The sequence below is a fragment of the Mycetomoellerius zeteki genome, unplaced genomic scaffold, assembly GCF_001594055.1.
Source record: "Mycetomoellerius zeteki isolate Tzet28-1 unplaced genomic scaffold, Tzet1.0 scaffold245, whole genome shotgun sequence".
Lineage (NCBI taxonomy): Eukaryota > Metazoa > Arthropoda > Insecta > Hymenoptera > Formicidae > Mycetomoellerius > Mycetomoellerius zeteki.
Genome location: NW_017257222.1, coordinates 808,841 through 825,830, shown reverse-complemented (window position 1 = coordinate 825,830; position 16,990 = coordinate 808,841). Strand labels below are relative to the sequence as shown.

Below are 16,990 nucleotides of genomic sequence, written 5' to 3'. Positions count from 1 at the left end.
GGTTACCTAAAAATTAAAGGTTACACAACAAGAGATTCATCAATGAAATTCATTCATGAATTTCTTGGTACCTTTAATCTGTAGGCAACCATATATTGTGAAAACGAGACTTAGAAACAGATGCGTATTCAGAAAAAAAAATAGTATCAGCAACTAAATAAAAAAAGAAATAATATTTTATATTATGAAATTGTAATAAGAAAAATAAAAAAAATGTATTAAAAAAAGAGTTAAAAAAATAGTAATTATTTGTGATAAATATGATAAAAAGAATAATTTGAAAAGACAATAATGAAAAATAATTTAGTTGATAAAAAATATTGATACAAAAAAGTGTGTCATTACTATAATAAGAAAATATAGTATAATAAACATAGTAACTATATAATAGAAAACATAGTTACTATAATAAGAAAACGTAGTAACGTTTGTAATACATACAATTGTAATAAATACAATGAGAATGAAGAATATGAGAAAATAATCATGTATCGTAATAATCTATAACAAAATATTATTAATACCAAAGTCATGTATCGTAATAATTTATAACGAAATATTATTAATACAAAAGTCTGTCATAGGATGTTATTAATGAAGAAGTATAGTAAGATTAATCGTTTGTAGCAAGTACGATGAGACTAGAGTACAAAAAAAGTGGTAACGTAAAATAGTTTGATTAATAAAAAATATTATTGTTGCATGTATAGGATGTCATTAAGGCAATAACGAAACTAAAAAGTAAAAGAAAATTATTTGTTTAAAGTTTAAACCGAAAGAATACATTTATACTAACCTACTGCATGAAATCTATATAATTATATATTATATAATTTTGCTATTTCAGCACTATTTATATAGTTATATACAACTAATGAAATGATGTTAATATCCAATGTTGGTGCTCCAACATTTGCTGCCATGATTATATTTTAACAATTTTTACTTTCGTTCTCATGCTTTTATAAGCTTAATTGCGGGGATGCTGGAGCAACGGCCGAATTTGATTGATGTCGAATAATATAGATTTTTTAATTCTAAATTAAAAATGGCAGTAGCGAAATCTTTAACTCATTTTTTTACCTTATCATTCTATCTCACTCAAATGCGTACATCTGTCCTGATTTAATATATTCTAACGCCATCTCTTGCAAGCTTGAGCACCTGTTATAGACACAATTACTGCTCTACACTATATTTCACGTGCACATGTGCGTGAAAGCATTTCAATCTAAACTCTTTTTTTAGACTTTTAATCTTAGTTTTATTAATACAGTGTTGTTCTTTCATGTATTCCGCATAGTGGCATTGTTTCGTTTCACACATATGACTTACAATTAGAAAATTTTTGACTAACCAAATATTGTTGTGAGTTGACATATGTATGCATTAGTACGGTGCAAATATAAGTAATATTAAATGTAACTTTTTTATACATTTTTTCATTTTTAGCATAAAATCATCCTCACTATTTTTTAACATGTCTACTTTAATTGTATATGTATAAAATTTTTTACGATCCTGTAAAGGCAATTTGGGTAGGTATAGCAGAGCAAAATGTAAATGTCGGTAATTTGCTTCAGTCCAGCATCCCCTTAATCCTTCATCGGCAATGTGAAATTTTCAATTTGGATTCCAAAATAGGACGTTGAGATTCACAGCAGATTTTTTATTGTTCCAGACTATATAAAAATCTGAAAACGTTCTTGTATATTTGTGAACCAATGATACCAAATTTTTACCTTAATAGAAGCCGGATTGTATTTTACTTATTTTTTTACGAATTTTTATATGCTCATTAAAATTAGCATCAAAAAGATGTAAAACACAAAAAAATCAAACTTTTATTCGCACAAAATCTTACGCGGTCTACAATAAGAGTTCAGGACACAGACACGATTTCTATTCGTCTTTCCAACGAAACAAAAATTGGATACTGGCGTCCTTGTATATACACAGTCTCAACATTATTAAGTTTTTTCAGCATGTAATATTTTTCAGCATGCGAATTTTGTTATTTATCTATTTTCTTAAAATTCGCAATAAAAAATCGACTGTGCCTTAAAAGGATAGAATATTTCCAGATAACATGCATGTTGCATAAGATATCTAAAAACCGTCTTTTAGATATCTTATGCATCATAAATGTTATCTCGGTTGCTGGTGGATTACATTACAGAGGTATTATATTATTATTGCCAAAATTATATCTTATTTTCTCCGAGTATAGAATCAAAACTATCGGATATAAATGACGAGGACAGACTGATGACTTACGAAAAAATTAGTAATTATTGTAAAATATATCAAGGTTATAAGTAAAAAAAATAAAGATCGTATCCGTTCAATGGTTTCAAGTTGACCATTTATTGAAATATTATAGCTAAGTATGAATTTTATTATTAAAAGATCATTTTAGCCTATTTATGCGAAAGTTTCAATTATTCTAAACCTCAAATTAATTATCGTTTTTAAAGACATAGTAAATTTTTTAGATATTTCACCAGCAATTTATACATTTATAGGTATTCCGTCATTTGTTCTAATTTGATATAAAAGTCCACTGTGTATTTTTAATTTTTAAAACTGCTAATTGCAACTTGTAATCATGGCTAACGACAGCAGTTGACAGCTTCTGAAGGAAAACGGTATTTTTTGTAATTGTAATTTTATTATGCTAATTTATTTTTATTTCTAACTAATCTCGATTTCTTATCATTCTTATTGAAACCAGCGTCGACATAATTTGATTTTATATCGTCCCACGCGTATTACTATATATACAGGTCATTTTATCACGACCATCAAGATCAAAGATCACGAAGATCGGTGACGTTCTTAATTAACATAGAGTCGACACATTATATGATTAAGAGATCTTCGCAGGGAGTAACGCGTTTTCGCGACGAACCGTTTTATCCACGACTGTTAGCCGATACGAAAGTTATCCGTAGCCTAGCGATTGACCTGTATCTTCGTCTGTCTTCTCGTTTACTAACTCAGGTCTGGTTTTCGAATCGGCGGGCCAAGTGGCGGCGCGAGGAGAAATTGCGCACGCAACGGAGGGATAATCCACCACCGCCACCGCAGCAACAACAGCAACAACAGCAACACACTGCCGGCGTAAGCCTGGTGGGTGCTGGCCACCCGACGCCGCCGCCACCCTCGGGGATACTCGGGGGCCAGCCGCCTCCGCAGGCACCACCCTCGCCCCCTAGAATACATCACGGGTTTGCGCCCACCGCTGTGTACCCCGGAATACCCAGCATGCCTGACTCGTACAGGTGAGAACGCAAAAGCATGCGATGTTTCATCCTTTGAAAGGTTTCCCTAAGCTATTCGAGATGGATACTGATCCAGTATTTGGCTCTGTGATCAATTGTCTGATAGTTACTTTTATTATTCAATCTATTTTATTTAAAAGAATTATACATAATATTTAGTACTTCTGTATGATCCGTTTTGACATAATAAAAGAAAACTCTCATACTTATAGAAAAATAATAATAACATAATAATATTAAAAAATTAAAGAAACGTAACACATGAACTACCATAAAGTACAAAGGAAGTAAGAAAAATGAATACGAACTAAGGAAATAACAATGTTAACTATTTGTAGTAAATATAGTAAAATAAAATAAAAAATAATAACGTAGAATAGATTTATTAACGAAATATACGAGAGTTATTCCGAAAGTAATGAGCAACAATTTTTTGTAAATTAGGATTTATAAACAATACAACATAACACTTGTTATGTTATTAAAACCGAAAGAATGAAAAATGAACAGCGTACTACGTGATACTAAAATGGATAACGTTCCCATCGTCATCAAGACATATCGGTTTGACCGAAATCGGTTGTTATTCTTTTTTGCGCTTCGTAAAGAATTATTTTCGACAGAGGAAAAAACAGCTAGGATCATGTGAATTCACATTTACGAAATTGTTTCGCTTTACAGCCCGATGACGTCGATGCCAAGTTTCACGATGTCGGGCGCCAGTCAACAGAATCAGCACACGACGAGTAGCATGTCCTCGCTATCCGGGGGTGGTATGAGTCCGATGGGTATGACCGTGGGTATGACCGTCGGACCGAGCCCTGGCGCGTGCCTTCAACAACGGGATAATGGCTATTCGTGCGGAGTCGCGAGACCACCGAGCTACGAGCCCCTTCACCTTGGTTACGGTGCTAGGCCAACCTGCAGCCCTACGCAGCCCTATCACGCGGCGAGCCTCAATCAGTACAATCAAAACGCCAGCTCGACCGGTGAGTGTCTACCGCACTCACTGCATTCGCTGCTTGCACTCTAGCCGATGGACTACTACTACGGCTACCATGGATAACACGCTATCGAGCCCGCCGGTAATGGATTATACACGCTTCTGTCACTCCTTCGCCATCCCAAATGTCTCATCCCCGATCGAACGGTTTCGATCGGGGATCGTTCCGATCTCTCTTTCTTGCTCCTTACCTGGACATACAGTACAAACGTAATCTAGCTTCATATCTATACGTTATCTGCATCGCATCAGCCGCCTGAGCGCTTGTCGTTTCTATTCAGTAGTTAACTGATTGTAGATGTTAATAGATCGATGTGCAATTTATATTATCAAGGCGTTGTGCGTCTCTTGCAAACATTTTGTTCAATCTGTTATTACTACTTCTTTTAGTCTCTCTTTTTTTATGTTATTATTTATCTCTTAAAGATAAATAAGTACCTGAAATAGTAAAATAATTACGAGAAAGGAACTAATATACACTTTACATACACATGGTACTTAATGAAAAAAATCGAGATTTTGATAAAAATGCTTTTACTTTCGTATTATTATCTATTTATCTCTTAACACGTTAAATGCTTAATACTTTATTCTCTTAGCTCCAGCGATGTTAGAGTGACATTTTTACTACAGAGATAATCACACTTTAAACATATGTTATATATAATATAATTGAATTGTATTAAATTATTATGCATATTTTATTATTTTAGACTATTATTTCAGTTTTAATTATATTTACAGAATTACAAATACGTTTTTTACGATTTTTATCTATTTTTTTTTAGTAGCATCGATCATTGATGACCGGCATGGCACTTAATATGACGATGAAATAATGAAGTGATGAAATAATATTCTAATACATACGAAAAGAGGACAACGTACATATACAAAAAAATAAATCGAAATTTTTATAAAAATGCACTCTTTGTTACATCTATAGTAATAAATATATATAATATATATATACACTATATTAAAAACTAAATCAACTACAAAGTTAATTTTTTTTTAAACTTGTATGTAATTCTTACATGAAATTTTATATAAAATTAAACAGAATATTATGGATTCTCTTGCAGGTCTAATATCACCTGGCGTGAGTGTGCCAATCGCGGTACCAGGTCAACCGGCACCCGACATGGCGGCGCAATATTGGTCACCGAGGCTGCAGTGACCGTGGTGGTCGTCGATGTCGACCTCATCTCCGTAGACTTGAGCTTCTCTAGCTTACAGTTCGTGTCGCGTACGAGAAAATGACACACGGTCACGCGATCGTAAAGCGCAGTCTCCGGAAATCCACGCGTTATGGTCGATCATGCGTGCGACTGTTCCGTAGTATAAAATAAATTGAAATGGGCTATCATACCCGTACGTCTCGTTCAAACCAAAGTTCCATGTGGAAACGAGTTTGATCTGTCCGTATTCGCGTTCGCTCTATTCTCGTTTTTTATTTTATTTTATTTTATTTTTTGTCAGATGAGTGCATTATTTCGGAAAATTTCGAGGAAACGTCACTGCGAATTCGCTAGTGCTTACTAATGAAGATCATCCGAAGCACGAAGATCTCAATTTATTCTGTCACTCCCGGTGAGGGCGAGGAACTAGATTCATAATTGAATGGCTCTAGCGTGATTCCGTTTTGTGTAAACTAACAACAAATCTACGGTGTAGTACTCGTGTAATTACAATACAAAATGCGGCATTGAGTTTACAGGCGGATTAATTGATCTCTGTGTATAATCGTGAATTTCATCACTGTCAAATCGAATTTCCGTGTCCCGTGCTGAAAAAAATCGATATATCTACATTTGCTATTGCGACACTTACCGATCATGTCCCTCATTGTTATCATAGGCGAATGACTAATGCTGCTTTCCCATACTTTCACTAACGATGTTTGGTATCGTAATGTGCGAAGAGACACTCTCCTCTTTATTTCGATGTTATATCAGAATATAAGTCATAGAAACACACAATCGTTGTTAGACGTATTAATACGCCAATCTGTGACAATCCGTGATTTTCATATGACACATGATACATGAATGATCGGCAAAGTGGAAAAATCTCTCAAAGCATCATCTGCATATGTACACCTTTGTAAGCTCGCTTTAATTCGTACAATTATATCTCCGAGCCGAGACATCTTTGAAATAGAACTGATGAGTAAGGTGAGACGCGGTAGAACAAAAAAAAAGAAAGAAAAAGAATTGTCGGCAATGTGCAACTCGTGTAAAAATAATTAGCGCGAAGATTTAAGAGGAAAAGAATCGCTCCCGAGGATTTCCGCGGAGAGTTTTTATTCGCAACGTTTCGTAGGTGTAACTCCTATAAGCAGGAAGAAAAGAAATAAAATAGTTTCTAAGTCGATATTGTGTTATTATTTATACTCGTGAAACAAGAATGCCAAGAGATAATAAACATGAGTTTCTTGTGTGTACATCGTGTAAGGAGAATATTCGTTTATGTATACATACAATATATAACATATGTATGTGTATATGTACACATATTATGTATAATTATTTATATATAATAATTATACGTGTAATTACTTTATAATTACACATATAATTATTTTATATATATAATTGACTCTAATTCTCTAATAAATTGATAAAACCAATTTGTAATTTATATTCGGTGCAAGGTTCGAGAAAAAATAAAGAAAGAAGGACCGAACATGCCAATTGTGATTTCTCTTAGGTCAGGTTAAGGAGATGCTGGAGCACCTGGAGCGACGGCCGAACTTGATCGATGTCGATAAAACAGATTTTTAATTCCAAATAAAACATTACGTACATTAAGAAAACATTACATACATTAAATAAAACATTATGTACATTAAGTAAACTATTAAGTCAAACATTACGTACATTTCTCTGATATATATTCTATATATCGCATGAATGCTAGGCTAGATTATGTACACTCATCTCCTACTTTTCCAATCATTTCTCTTATTATACGTTTCAAAATCATGATTTATAAAAGTCTCATTATATTCTTATACATTATTCAACTGTAGGAAAGTATTTCTTACCAAAATGTAGCATAAAAGTCCTCCATTTTCGACTTACTAACTTCATATACCAATAACTAACAATAAGCGCTTATTGGTCATAAGCCATTAGATCCAAAATGGCGGTCGAAATAGCTAATATAGGAAAGTTATCGGCATTTTGGTTTAGATAGAGGGATTGCGCTACTTTGATAATGAATAACCTACGTACGTAGTATAAAAAGGAACTGTAATTTACTATTTTTTATACTTTATTTTTTTTTAGTTTTTCATAGAAATTTGTACTTCCCTACAGCTATTTGCGCTTTTTCTTTTACTAGCACACAACGCGCGCTACGTGCGCGCCTTTCATGTCTTTCATTTATTTTATTTATTAATTATTATTTCGAATACGATTTTTTCAATGATGAATTTTAGAACACAGTTATTATAATAACAGTTTCTTTAATAACTATTAGAGAAACAAATTTCAGTATTTTTAAATTTTGTGGAAATAAAATATAAAGATGTATTTGATATTAAGGTGGTTGTATCGTACAGGAGTAGCCTGGGGGGGGGGGCAATCGCCTGAAACGCCAGCGCATGAGAGCACCATTCGGTGGTGAAAAAAAATTAATGTTCAAAAATTGCTGCAGATCGCAATTTTGGAACAGTAATTTTTATTTTCGCACTGTGTGCGCCGGTATTTGAGAATGAGTTGATAAGCGAAGTGGATATTAGTGAAGTAGTATAATAAAAGCAACTTTCTAAAGTTTTATAATTAATATAATATTTGTTTGGTTATCCCCCATTTTCTTCGGTTTAAGAGATTTGTATTATATTTATCTATAATCCTTTAGTTTTTGAATGAATTTCTAAATACCGTTTTTGTGCTGTAATTGCAAATATACTGTCGCTCCTTGTCTAGCACATGTTAAAAGTACTAACTTCAAATGCAATTATCTTTTGAACATGCCTGGTTACCCCCCTCCTCCCTCAAAATGATACGTATGTATAGAGAATATCATTATCTTCAAATAGTAAAAACTTCAAACAAATCTTAAGAAAAGTCATTTTTTGCGATACAATCACTTTAATTCAAAAGAAGAGAACAAAACAAATTATTTTATAATCAAAATAATAATGATAGTAATAAGACATGTGAAGAACATAAAGGTGCATTATATATTAATATCAATAAACTGCAAAGATCATTTTAAATATTAAATTAACTGCTCCCTTGTTAATATTTTAATAATAATAATATTTAGTAACAATTTCTTTTTGGTCGATTTTCGACTTAACTTCGGCTATAGCTATTTCTTTAATCTCATTGTTTTACATACAGTCAAAATGTGCTACGCATATAACGTTCATAGACAATGGTTTTCAATAGATTTCCTCATCACCCTAGAGGTACTATTGTTGACGCGTTTTTTTTTTAAGTGGTATCCCCAGTAGGCCTAGTCCACTAATGACTGAAGAAACACAGTGTCCAATTTTTATCATTTTTATCATTTTTATAATTTTTTATAAATGAGAATAGAAATATTGATCTGAATATACAAAAGATACAATTCACTTGGTTTATACCAAGTCTAAATTTTTTTGCAGCACTGTTCATTATATTTAAATCTTCTTTATAATTATTTTGACAATTAAACAAAGTTGTTTTCTAATTTATATCCACCTAAATGTTTAGATACTTAAATAAAATTGTTCTTTTCATGTACTGTTATTCGAAAATTTTTTTTTATTTTAGAAAAAGATTTTTTATTCTATATAAGAAAAACGAAATGATTGAAAAAGTATGAATATGCGTTCCGTCGGGGTAATTCCAGCATCCCTTTAAATACGATTATACGTTCTCTAAATAAGTAGTGTGTGCATTTAATCGAGAGTGCTCTCAATGCTTGTTTTCTAATTGGAAAGTTTATTTGCGGAATTCCGGCGTGTGGTAATCGCTCTTTTGTTATAAATATTAAATCTTGATTATACGAAGATGATCGAGTCAGCCACACGCGCGCGTCTAATACCGATTTGTTAGGCAAACGAAAGTAACAATTATGTGCAGTTTCCTATTAGAAATCAAGCGCAACTCCTTCCCGAAACATGTTCATCTCTTTCTCTCTGTCTCGATCTGATAACTCATATTTGTACTTATCCCTCACCCCGCATCGTCGTTCGATCAATCGCATCATTCGTAGAAAATAATGGTAAGCGAGTTGCACGCAAAAGAAGAGACCATTATTTTATCTTGAAAATGTAACAATTGTATATTTCTTTCAACTTAATAATTAATTTACACTCGATGACGTGTTGTATTCTCTAAATCCTCACTAGAAATCTATTGCGATCTGCGTTTAACCCTGGATTTCTTCTGAAACAACACTTAAGGATAAGTTTGAATAAACGCTAAACGACAAAATTGATTACAATTAATGAGTTAACTTCTCTGTATCTGTTTACAGAATCGTCTTTAGTCAGAAGACCGTCAAGTAGCAGAATTAATCCAAGGGTTAAGCCAGCGAATAATATTAATATTACAAATTGCAACAGTACACATATATACAATATAATATCATTATACAATTCTATGTAACATGTATCGTTATATCATTTACATAATTATTATACAACAATATCATAATTATGTTTCGGATTATAATTATATAAGTTATAATTATTATAACTTATATATGTTATATAATATCGAATTGCAATAATTATAATATTACATATACTATAATATATGTATATGATTATATAAATATAACATTGTACGCATAGTATACATATACATATTATATATATTACATTTAAATTATATAATATGTATATAACATTATTATATAATTATTGCAATTTGATAAGAATAAGAAACGCTTTTAGGATTCGAAAAATATATACATATATGTACAATATATACGACGTATATACAATATATACGTATTCGATTCGGCTTAAATTCTCATATGCAGAGGCATAGATGATGTCGAGTGTAAATATCGAAGAGTTCATGCTGCTCTTTTATTATGTTATATATAAAAGTATTTAAAAGAAGCTCATATACACCTATGCATATTTTATTCTCGAAACATGTAGTACAGAAGCAATATCCGTATCAGTCATTAAATTTTATTTTGATTAAGGCTGCTCCAGACACGGCCAATATACGCTATCTTCACATACATTCGTTAAATATTGGCTTATATTCACGTGAATAATTATGCACGTTATGCATGTGTGTGTATAATATTTACTAATGTTGGAGTACACTGGTGTATATTGACCATATCATCTAGAACCGCTTTTATACGCATAATAGAATGTCATAAGTTTTTACTTATGAAAGAAGTTCGTATGCACTTATGCATATTTTATTCTTGAAACGCGTAATACAGAAGCCAATATCCGTATTAGTCATTAAATTTTATTTTAATTAAGGCTGCTGCAGACGACATGGCCAATATACGCTAACTTCACACACATTCGTTAAATATTGACTTATATTCACGCGGATAATTATGCACGTTATGTATGTGTGTACATAATATTTACTAATGTTGGAGGTTGAAGTACATTGGCATATATTGACCATATCATCTAGAACCGCCTCTATACACATAATAGAATGTCATAAGTTTTTACTTATGAAAGAAGTTTATATGCACCTATGCATATTTTATTCTCGAAAGGCATAACAGAAGTCATATTCATTTCGTATCAGTCCGATCACTAAATTTTATTTTGATTAAGATGACTCCAGACAACATGGCCAATATACACTAACTTCACACACATTCATTAAATATTGACTTATATTCACGCGGATAATTATGCACGTTATGTATGTGTGTGCATAATATTTACTAATGTTGGAGGTTGAAGTACATTGGCATATATTGACCATATCATCTAGAACCGCCTCTATACACATAATAGAATGTCATAAGTTTTTACTTATGAAAGAAGTTTATATGCACCTATGCATATTTTATTCTCGAAAGACATAACAGAAGTCATATTCATTCCGTATCAGTCCGATCACTAAATTTTATTTTGATTAAGATGACTCCAGACAACATGGCCAATATACACTAACTTCACACACATTCATTAAATATTGGCTTATATTCACGCGGATAATTATGCATGTATGCATGTGTATGTGTGTAATATTTACTAATGTTAGAGTACACTGGAGCATATTGACCATATCGTCTAGAACCGCCTTTATTCATATAGAATAAAGAATTCGTCATAAGTTTTTACTTATGATAATTCATTATTGCAATCTTTCGCACATTCTATGAAAATTAAAATAAAAAAAAAGAATACGAAAATAGTAGATAAAAGCATGATGTAACAATACAAGGTGTGCCATTGCGCATAATGGCTAAATATAATTTGGGCTAATTTCTGATTGGTGACAAATTTTTAATAGCGGTTTTATATTGGTTTACAGAATTTGGAACCAATTTTTGATTGGTCCATTAGATATCCATGAGACTGTCACACTTGATATTCTTACATCATGGATGAAAAAATTTCAGATTAAATGTAAATACTGAAATTCATTGCACAATTTTGATTTGTGATAAAAAAAGTGATATAATATTACATAATATGATCTACTGAAGTTAAAGCGTAAGAATAGAACTTGAATATAAAAATTGATCAAATAATCGTTTACAAATAGTAACTATACTATTTCTCGCACGATGAGTAAATTTTATATGATCTGTATTTGTACAAATGCTTAAGTATATAAATTATTTTTCTGTTAAGATTTTTTTAAACTTTATGAAAAAAAAAGAAATGCACGCTGGATTTACTTAAAATCGCTCGAATCACGCTTCTCTAATTGAGCAAGTCCTCGATATCTCGCATAATATCGTCGGCTGATGTATCCAGTCGTAGGTACTCCTCATCAGTCTGCGTATATTGTTGATCGTACGGTTGGTCTTCTAATAACGTGTTTTCAATATCCTCAGTCGTGTATGTGGCAACCGATAATTTGTCGTTTGACGCTTGTTTTGGTTGCACTTGAGTTTTCTCTTCATTCGTGCTGCTATCGCACAGTCTAATCTCTATGTCGACTTTCCTATTAGTGTTAACCAACTCATCGACATAGTTTTCTAGCCTCTTGCAGTAGGACGTCTTGTCGCTGTGACTCTCTTGCTTTTCTTCGCAGCAAGAGGTTTGATCGTCCTGACTGTCCGTCGCCAAACGTTCATTTATAGTTGCGTTTTCGCATGGTTGTATTTCGGTTTGTACTTGCATTTCGCATGGTTGTATTTCGGTTTGTATTTCGCATGGTTGTATTTGTGTTTCCATTTTCAAGGATCTTCGCAATTTTATTGGTTGCACCTTGACGACAGATACGCTATTCTTAGCAAATTCAGAACTAATCTTGCACTTTTTCGCAGAATTGGCGCTCTCTTTGTCGCATTGCCCTTCGACTTCGATCGAACGCCTTTTCATGCTCTTTGCTTCAATTGGCAATGAAGACTCCGAGACAGACGTTGTGTCCGTCAGTTCTTTCCCTCTTTCGTTGTCGAATCTCTTCCAGGGTCAATACCTTAAAGTTCAATTCCTTCGACGATTCTTCTTTGTTGGTTTTCGATGTACTGATCCATCGCTTAGTCCCGATTGTCGTGCTCATTTGTCCTTGATGAAGACCATAGTTGCTGGCCTCGTAGGAGTAATAAGCCGCACTCTCTGCCTGGATCTCTTCAAGTCTCATCTGCTCGTAGGTCTTGCAATAGGGCACCTTGGGTTGCGATTTTACCGGCGACGGTGCACTTTCGTTATCGGATTCTGAAAGAAACATACAAAGAATGATGAATCAAAATACATACAAATAATAAAAAAAATTCGAATATTCGACGAAGATGTCACTGGATTACGATTATTATTATGTAATCAGCTTCCTCCCTCTCTCTTCTCTCTCTCTCTCTCTCTCTCTCTCTCTCTCTCTCTCTCTCTCTCTCTCTGTCTCGACGTTTACCTCCCTTTTTCTCGCGCGCTCTTTCTCTCTTTCTGTAGATCCAAGTATGTACACATTTTATACAGTACCAGATTACGTGTCAATATTACGATCTTGGTAATCTGTCTATCATTCAGACATTGTCCAGAGAAATAATGTATTTAGTTTTGTATTACTTTGTGAAATGAAAATGAGAATAGTGGAGTTGGAATTTACATGTCTCGATTTTCTTTGCAGTCAAAATCGTAACTGTTTTCAATTACTCTTTGAATTTCGTATAATATCCCGCGTTTCACGCGCGTACGCTCCGAGAAAGCTCCGGGCAACACACAGCTCAAACACAATTTTCATAATCGTCTCTTTCCGAACGTCCTTGAGGTCATGTATCATTTTCAAGCCGATCTTCATTGGATGTTGTCTCAGTTTTGTGTCTTTCTTCCAACCTCGGTTTTAGACTTCGAACTTCTCGTTTCGTGCATCTTTACTTACTTACATCCACAAGTTATTTATTTATCCGACTGACATCAATCCGCCGTCACATTAAGCTTTTATTTCCACGCAATAACATTTTTTTTCTTGACGCATTTATATCCGGTAATAGAAACGCTTACAGTACTCTTCTTCGTAATATCAATCGACAATCCATTTTATGTATTAATAGTCACTTATAGTCAATCCATGTTTCTCTCTCTCCTCTCCGTCTTGCAAAATCACGGCAATCACCGTTATCAAAAATAAGAAAAAAGATAAAATATATATCCTTCTATACGCAACAAATATATCCATATTTAAATTTTTATATATGTTCTGCTGATGAGCGATGGTTGTCTCGTGACTATTATCTTTTCTTTCGCTTTTTCCTCCTTCATTTCTTTCGAAGATACCATTTTTCCTCTTTTCTATCAGTTTGATTGGCCTCTTGATAAACCTCTTTTATGCTGCTGCTGCGTGCTGCCTCGAAGTTGTACGAAACGGCAATGTTTTTTAAACGTCGACGCACTCGGACTTGATACGCACTTCGAGCACAATTATACGAATATAATACTTACTTGTACAACGATTTACATAACAAGTCCGTACTCTCGATCGTCGTCTTGATCTAGAAAAACGCGCGAGATCAGCAAAAGTTTTGATAGTAAGATAAACGTCCCTATGTGATATCTAACATGTAACTATACATTCTAAATTTTTGGGAGTGAAATTTCACTTCAAGAAAAGTGATAGAAGTTGCGCCAGTCTGGCAAGAGTAAATTTCACTTCACTCCTTCAAGGAATGAACTTCCTAAAAGGTCAACTTTGATTATTAATATCTCGCTTCGCGAGGCAGAGCGACGCTTTTCTCTGCCATATTCGTTCGTTTTGTGCAAAAACACTTTAAATGAGACTAATTTTGTCAAGATTGGATATAAGGGGGCTAAACTTATAACATTTACCTTTAGTCTCTGCTTTCGGAGAGTGAAATTATTCACTCTTCGCAGATTGAAAATTAATCGCTTGAAATTTCTCGCTTGGAGTAATTTTTCACTCTTGAAGAATGATTCTTCACTCTCTAAGAGTGAAAATTTTACTCCTGCCGGACTGGCGCAACTATTACTCTTCGGAAGTGAAATTTCACTCCCAAAAATTTAGAGTGTATCCGAATATTTACACAAGATTTTATATTTGTTTATATTGTTATTAATCTCGAATGTTTTTTTGAATATAATATTATAATTTAATTGTAATCTTTTTAAATACAATTATAATAATGTAATAAAAAAAACATTTGAGAGAATAATAATAAATTTTATCAAAATATCCGGATATCCATAGCTACATACTCAATCATTGGAACATTTATCTTATATCACGATCATAAAAATTGTACAACCTTTGCTTGGTAGTCGGGAGTAAAAATGAGTAAACGCGCGCCTCTCTTAAAAGTAATCGGTGGATAAACGGAACTGCGGTTGGAAGACAGTGAGAAGTAAGAAGAAATAAGAAGACCCATCGAGAAAGAGAATCGCCGGTAACGCTGGTGACAAGATTTTCATTCACCGCTGCGGTACCGGTAACACCGCTCGCTCTCCGGGTCGATTGTCCGGCTGGTTTCGAGGTATCAAGTTTATTGAAATCCAGATATCATCTCAATGAAAAGTATTGATTTTTTTCCATTCGCTTACATCAATTCGTTATAGTTAAATTGCGCATCGCTTACTCTTTAGCATATAATCAATCTTTCTCCTCCACGTTCGGCCGTTCACGATCGGCCGAGAAAAAAGGCTTTTTCGTTTCTTCCTTTTTTTCTTTTCTTTTTAAATCAATCTCTCTCTCTCTCTCTCTCTCTTCTTTATCGCTCACATTCGAGACAAGAGAAACAGAACGAACGCGCGTTTCCGCGCCATCGTTTCGAGTCGACGTAACGACGATCGTGGACGTTTCCCGGCGCCGCAGTTATCACTATTATCATTATCATCGTCCCAATATCTATCGCTGCAGAAAGTATCCCCAGTTCTTCTTGCCGGTGCCCCGAATCATACTCGGCAAACTCCCGACAGTCTCGTCCGCGCTGCAGACGTCTGTTTCTTGTTTCCATGAGACAGATCGATGATTTCCCGAACGGATCAGATCGGGGCGCCGGGAGGTGAGGTTCGCGGGATCGAGGAAACGCCGTCCTCGAAGCCGTTACGTCGACTGTACACGATTTCATAGTTCGTCGCGTAGTTGATCGCGACGCGACCGAGGCCGCGCACGGGAGCAAAACGCGTTGGAGAGCGAAAATAGGGTAAAAATAAAAAAGAATAAAATAGAAGGGAAAACTGAAAGGAGAATCAAACGAGAAGAGTAACGAGAACGTAAGGAAGCGGGGCTTCGGTCGCGCGCACGGCCGAGGAAAAAAAAAGAGATCAGCTCGCGACTCGATTGGCGCGCGCAGGAGCCAACCTAGGGAGATAATCCCGATGTCGCGAAATGATGCTACAAAGGAAAGTCAAAAGAGGACACGTGTAAAGGGCTGCGCACAATCAAAGGAATAGGGGACAGAGAACAGAGAATAAGAATTTCAATCTATCAGAAATTGTACATGGTTTCTGATAGGTCGACATTCTTATTTTCTGTTTCCTATTCCCTATTCTTTTGATTGTGCACACCCCTTAAAAAGGACTTAAGGTAATCGGGGAATAGTTAATCATTCGGATTTATATCGGTGAGACTTCGAGCTAGAGGAACATCGACGACAAGGAGAGCAAGGAAGAAGGGAGAAGAAGGACAGCAGGGGAAAATAAAGATTGGAAGAAATTAAGGGCGGTCGAAAGGCCGCTCTCTCACTCACTCGGCTCGCTCTTATGCACTCGCGATTGCGCTTCGACGCATTCCGCATTCCGGTGATCCATCGTGACGAATCACCCCGATTTGTCGCAATCTATCTGTAACTGTTAAAAAAAGAACCGTCGTGCAAGCTCGCGACGAATTATCCCCAAGATCGCAACATCAATCCCCTCGCGAACGTTGAATGCGAAAGCGTCGGCAGCGCAACAGTCGCGAGACGAGGTACGCACACACACTTGTAATCACGACGATCGCATTTTAGCACTCTCTACAATTCGTCGTAGATGAAAATCAAATTAACAAATCGCTAGAAACAATGATCTTACAGAAACGTAGATCGGGGGGCGGAGTGGTCGCGTGTAACGCGACCACCTCCCTTCTTCGTGTGTAACATATTT

At 34.5% G+C, this 16,990-nt stretch overlaps 2 protein-coding genes across 5 annotated transcripts in view; one reads left to right on the top strand and one right to left on the bottom strand.

The window, feature by feature from the left end:
* Positions 1 to 6,698, top strand: part of LOC108723600 (paired box protein Pax-6) — a 128,238-nt gene extending 121,540 nt beyond the window's left edge. For 2 of the 4 annotated variants that reach the window (XM_018449465.1, XM_018449463.1), the window contains 3 exons: positions 3,004 to 3,284; positions 3,966 to 4,273; positions 5,373 to 5,549. In XM_018449465.1, coding sequence (XP_018304967.1) covers positions 3,004 to 3,284; positions 3,966 to 4,273; positions 5,373 to 5,467 — 684 coding nt within the window. In that variant the 3' untranslated portion in view covers positions 5,468 to 5,549. Of the gene's footprint in view, positions 1 to 3,003; positions 3,285 to 3,965; positions 4,370 to 5,372 lie in introns of all 4 variants that reach the window. The other 2 variants (XR_001936656.1, XM_018449466.1) reach the window with 2 other exon arrangements.
* Positions 6,699 to 12,133: 5,435 nt separating this feature from the next.
* Positions 12,134 to 16,990, bottom strand: part of LOC108723595 (zinc finger CCCH domain-containing protein 11A) — a 16,867-nt gene continuing 12,010 nt past the window's right edge. The window contains 2 exon segments of the mRNA XM_018449459.1: positions 12,134 to 12,835; positions 12,837 to 13,117. Of these exon segments, the coding sequence (XP_018304961.1) occupies positions 12,158 to 12,835; positions 12,837 to 13,117 (959 nt within the window). The 3' untranslated portion in view covers positions 12,134 to 12,157.